Genomic DNA, 5062 nt, shown 5'->3' with positions numbered 1-5062 from the left:
GACTGACTGGGGGGGTGCATTGATGTTTGCCACCCCCCCCCAAAAAAATGTAAGTGCTTTCCTTATGCCCAATTGAAAAACTACACATCCAAACCACCAGTGTAGACCACAGATACAGCCCAATACTATAAAGACATTTATTCATAAAAGACATGTATTATTTATGAGGAACAGTTAAAAATTGGATGAATTGTAATATATGATAAACTTAAAAATTGAATCAGTAATTGGAAAAAAATAAAACATTTTTTTTGCCTTCCACTGGAAAAATTGAAAATTTTTCTTCTGATTACAACCTAAATTGTTACATATTTTTTATTCTATTAGCAGGTGGTCTATCACAATAACGTAACCTATATTGTACTAACAGGTTTTCCAAATTTAAAATTCATAAAAATTCAATTTTTCTTGTTGCTATTTTTAATATATTGTGTTACTATGTCTGGAAATCTTTTCATTGTGATTTTATTTCATCTGAGTAAAACACTTCAGTCTCCCATGTACCTCTTCATCACCCAACTATCATTGTTTGATATAATTCTGTGTACAGATATTCTTCCCAACCTTCTTTATATCATCTTACATGATGGATGTACCATGTCTCTTGCTGGATGTATTATCCAGTTCACCTTCTTTTCACATGCTGGGACCTCAGAGTGTTTTCTACTAACTGTGATGTCCTATGATCGATATTTGGCCATCTGTAAGCCCCTGCATTACAACTCTATAATGAACCAATCAATTTGCATTAAATCATTGATTATCATATGGGTACTGAGCTTCAAAATTACATTGATTCATTCTATATCTTTGTGCAGTCTATACTATTGTGGAGCAAACATCATTCATCACTTCTTCTGTGACTATCTACAAATACTTGAGCTTTCCTGCTCTGATACTTCATGGATTCATATTCAGACATATCTAGTAGGTCTCATTTGTGCCATAGCACCTTTTATGATAATTGTTATATCGTATATCTATATTGTTATAACCATCCTCAAAATGAAATCAAATGCAGGAAGAACGAAAGCCTTCACCACCTGCAGCTCTCACCTGACCGTAGTGTGCATTTTTTACGGGACACTAATCACTGTGTATTTATTCCCAACAAAAGGACAACTGGATATTCTGAACAAGGTCCTCTCTCTCTTTTACACTGTAATTACTCCATTACTTAATCCGGTCATATACACGTTTAGGAACAAGGACTTTAAAAAAGCTGCTATGAAAATAAAATTATCATTTTTTTTAACTCAAAATGGAAATGTGATCGATACGAAAAATATGAAATAAATTCTTCTCAGCAATCAGTCTTCTTTAGGCTGGATTTATATATACACACACATCATATTACCAAAAGTATTGGGACAACTGTTTTATGTTCCCGTTAATGAATGACTGTGTTTCAACCCACATATGGAATGTGATGATCATTAGAACCTGATTGGTATAATTCATTAATAATACACCTGACTATTATCCTACAAAATACATGATTTTGTGCAAGTGTAAGAATTGATGCTGGTTTGATACCAAAGGGTAGTCATAACAAATATTATTTTAATTTACATTTTTTCTCTGTAGGCTTACTTTACATATTGTAAATTGAGCATTCTTACTTCACAGCATTTCTGCACACCTACCTAAAACTTTTGCATGGTACTATAAATATATACACACACTGTATATATATGTATATATTTAGTGTATATATATATATATATATATATATAGTGACAGTAGGAGATGCTGTCAAGGTAAAATTGATAGTTTGGAGGACACAGGGTATGCACATTTGCTTGGTGCAAGGCTACAGAGCATAAATGTGGACTGGAGAAAACTGCTTTCGCAGCTTTCTCCAGGTTTTGGTATTCGGTCATAGGGCTCTGTAGTTTGGAGATTCCATAGTGTCTTGGGTGGGACGGGATCTCCAACCCTGTGTCCAGACTTTGTAGATTACCAGCAGGGTGTGTGCTCAGGTGAGCACAGCACTTATAATGAGGGTATGGGAAGACCTCATGGCTCCCAGTTGGAGACTGCTCCACACCCAGAGAGACAGGAGGTCTTCAGGAGTCAGAGGGGCTGCAGGAGGCAGCCAGAATGTGTGACTGCAAGAGGCAGGGGAACGGCCTGAGGACTAAGGCCAAAGCGGAGCTGTGGGCGCTAAAGTGAAGCCATCCACATTGAGGAATCCTCTGGTCTGTGTGACCAGGATAAAGAGCAGAGGTACTGCTAAAGAGAGCCAGGTGGGCTAGCATTTTCTATTGTGTTTATTTGCTGGAGATGAACACCTGCGTGGGAACGCTTTATGTTACGGACTTTTATTTGCCTTTATAATAAAAATGGGCTACCATGCCCTTAAATTTAGTTCCTGACTGGCTTGAATCACTGACAAACGCATCTGCCACGAGAGCTAATGGTCCCCGATATCACAATATATATATATATATATATTATATACAGTGGGGACAGAAAGTATTTAGACCCCCTTAAATGTTTCACTCTTAGTTATATTGCAGCCATTTGCTAAAAATCATTTCAGTTCATTTTTTTCCTCATTAATGTATACACAGCACCCCATATTGACAGAAAAACACAGAATTGTTGAAATTTTTGCAGATTTATTAAAAAAGAAAAACTGAAATATCACATGGTCCTAAGTATTCAGACCCTTTGCTGTGACACTCATATATTTAACTCAGATGCTGTCCATTTCTTCTGATCATCCTTGAGATGGTTCTACACCTTCATTTGAGTACAGCTGTGTTTAATTATACTGATTGGACTTGATTAGGAAAGCCACACACCTGTCTATATAAGACCTTACAGCTCACAGTGCATGTCAGAGCAAATGAGAATCATGAAGTCAAAGGAACTGCCTGAAGAGCTCAAAGACAGAATTGAGGCAAGGCACAGATCTGGCCAAGGTTACAAAAAAATTCTGCTGCACTTAAGGTTCCTAAGAGCACAGTGGCCTCCATAATCCTTAAATGGAAGACGTTTGGGATGACCAGAGCCCTTCCTAGAGCTGATCGTCTGGCCAAACTGAGCTATCGGGGGAAGAGAGCCTTGGTGAGAGAGGTAAAGAAGAACCCAAAGATCACTGTGGCTGAGCTCCAGAGATGCAGTATAGAGAAGAGATGGGAGAAAGTTGTAGAAAGTCAACCATCACTGCAGCCTTTCACCAGTCGGGGCTTTATGGCAGAGTGGCCCAACGGAAGCAAGACACTTGAAAGCCTGCATTAGTTTGCTAAAAAACACTTGAAGGATGGTGAGAAATAAGATTCTCTGGTCTGATGAGACCAAGATAGAACTTTTTGGCCTTAATTCTAAGCGGTATGTGTGGAGAAAACCAGGCACTGCTCATCACCTGTCCAATACAGTCCCAACAGTGAAGCATGGTGGTGGCAGCATCATGCTGTGGGGGTGTTTTTCAGCTGCAGGGACAGGACGACTGGTTGCAATCGAGGGAAAGATGAATGCGGCCAAGTACAGGGATATCCTGGATGAAAACCTTCTCCAGAGTGCTCAGGACCTCAGACTGGGCCGAAGGTTTACCTTCCAACAAGACAATGATCCTAAGCACACAGCTAAAATAATGAAGGAATGGCTTCACAACAACTCCGTGACTGTTCTTGAATGGCCCAGCCAGAGCCCTGACTTAACCCCAATTGAGCATTTCTGGAGAGACCAAAAAATGGCTGTCCACCAACGTTTACCATCCAACCTGACAGAACTGGAGAGGATTTGCAAGGAGGAATGGCAGAGGATCCCCAAATCCAGGTGTGAAAAACTTGTTGTATCTTTCCCAAAAAGACTCATGGCTGTATTAGATCAAAAGGGTGCTTCTACTAAATACTGAGCAAAGGGTCTGAATACTTATGGGGCGTACACACGGTCGGACTTTTCGTCGACAAAAGTCCAACGGACGCCGACGGACTAAAGCTGGCTGGTAATCCGATCATGTGTGGGCTTCTCCGGACTTTCAGCAGACTTTTTCAGCCTCAAATCCGACGGACTTTAGATTTGAAACATGCTTCAAATCTTTGCGTCGTAACTACGACGGACCCCGAAATCCGCTCGTCTGTGTGCTAGTCCGACGGACAAAAACCCACGCTAGGGCAGCTATTTGCTACTGGCTATGAACTTCCTTATTTTAGTCCGGTGTACGTCATCACGTACGAATCCGTCGGACTTTTGTGTGGTCGTGTGTAGGCAAGTCCGTTCGTTAGAAAGTCTGCTGCAAGTCCGCCGAAAGTCCGCCGGAAGTCTGTCGGACAGGCTGTCCGACTTTTGTAGACGAAAAGTCCGACCGTGTGTACGCCCCATTAGGACCATGTGATATTTCAGTTTTTCTTTTTTAATAAATCTGCAAAAAATTTCAACAATTCTGTGTTTTTCTGTCAATATGGGGTGCTGTGCGTACATTAATGAGGAAAAAAATTAACTTAAATGATTTTAGCAAATGGCTGCAATATAACAAAGAGTGAAAAATTTAAGGGGGTCTGAATACTTTCCGTCCCCACTGTGTATATATATATATATATATATATATATATATATATATATATATATATTTATATATACAGTATATATATATATATATATATATATATATATATATATATATATTTTTTTTTTTTTTTTCCATACATATTTCGTTAAGCAGGATGGTTCATTGCCAGCATATGTCCCTGTGCATATCCTTGGTGTCAGAAGTATACAAGGTACCCGGGAGCTGCAAGGCACATTGGGGGCCCTCCCTCTTCCTTCCCATCCACCTTTGGTTGGTGTGGGGGATTGGACGGGTCAGCCCACTGTGCTTTGGTGCCACGCCTCCCCGAGCGATGCACACAGTGCCCTCTCTGGGCATCCTGTTGCTGGCGTAAGTGGGATTTCATTCGTGGCCAACATATGGGGAGATGTGTCTAACTGTCATGGGTGGCTTTGCTTGCTCCAGCAGGAGGGCCTTCCCCTTTTTTTTGCTGTGTCAGCGTGACGCTGGGAGGAGCCCATTTGGTCAAGCTGAGCACATAAGGATCCCCATTTCACTCTGCTA

At 40.5% G+C, this 5062-nt stretch overlaps 1 protein-coding gene across 1 annotated transcript; it reads left to right on the top strand.

Annotated features, from left to right (window-relative positions):
- The first annotated feature begins 498 nt into the window (after window positions 1–498).
- Window positions 499–1296, top strand: LOC141134252 (olfactory receptor 2W1-like). The gene has a single exon (XM_073623829.1). The coding sequence runs from the start codon at window positions 499–501 to the stop codon at window positions 1294–1296; it is 798 nt and encodes a 265-aa protein (XP_073479930.1).
- Window positions 1297–5062: the final 3766 nt, after the last annotated feature.

Source organism: Aquarana catesbeiana, linkage group LG03 (genome assembly GCF_042186555.1).
Source record: "Aquarana catesbeiana isolate 2022-GZ linkage group LG03, ASM4218655v1, whole genome shotgun sequence".
Classification (NCBI taxonomy): Eukaryota; Metazoa; Chordata; class Amphibia; order Anura; family Ranidae; genus Aquarana; species Aquarana catesbeiana.
The sequence above is the reverse complement of the archived record's forward strand: the minus strand, read 5'-3'. Positions and strand labels throughout refer to the sequence as shown.

Excerpts from the sequence above, each read along its gene's own strand:
- LOC141134252 (XM_073623829.1), top strand. The coding sequence starts at position 499 with ATGTACCTCTTCATCACCCAACTATCATTGTTTGATATAATTCTGTGT.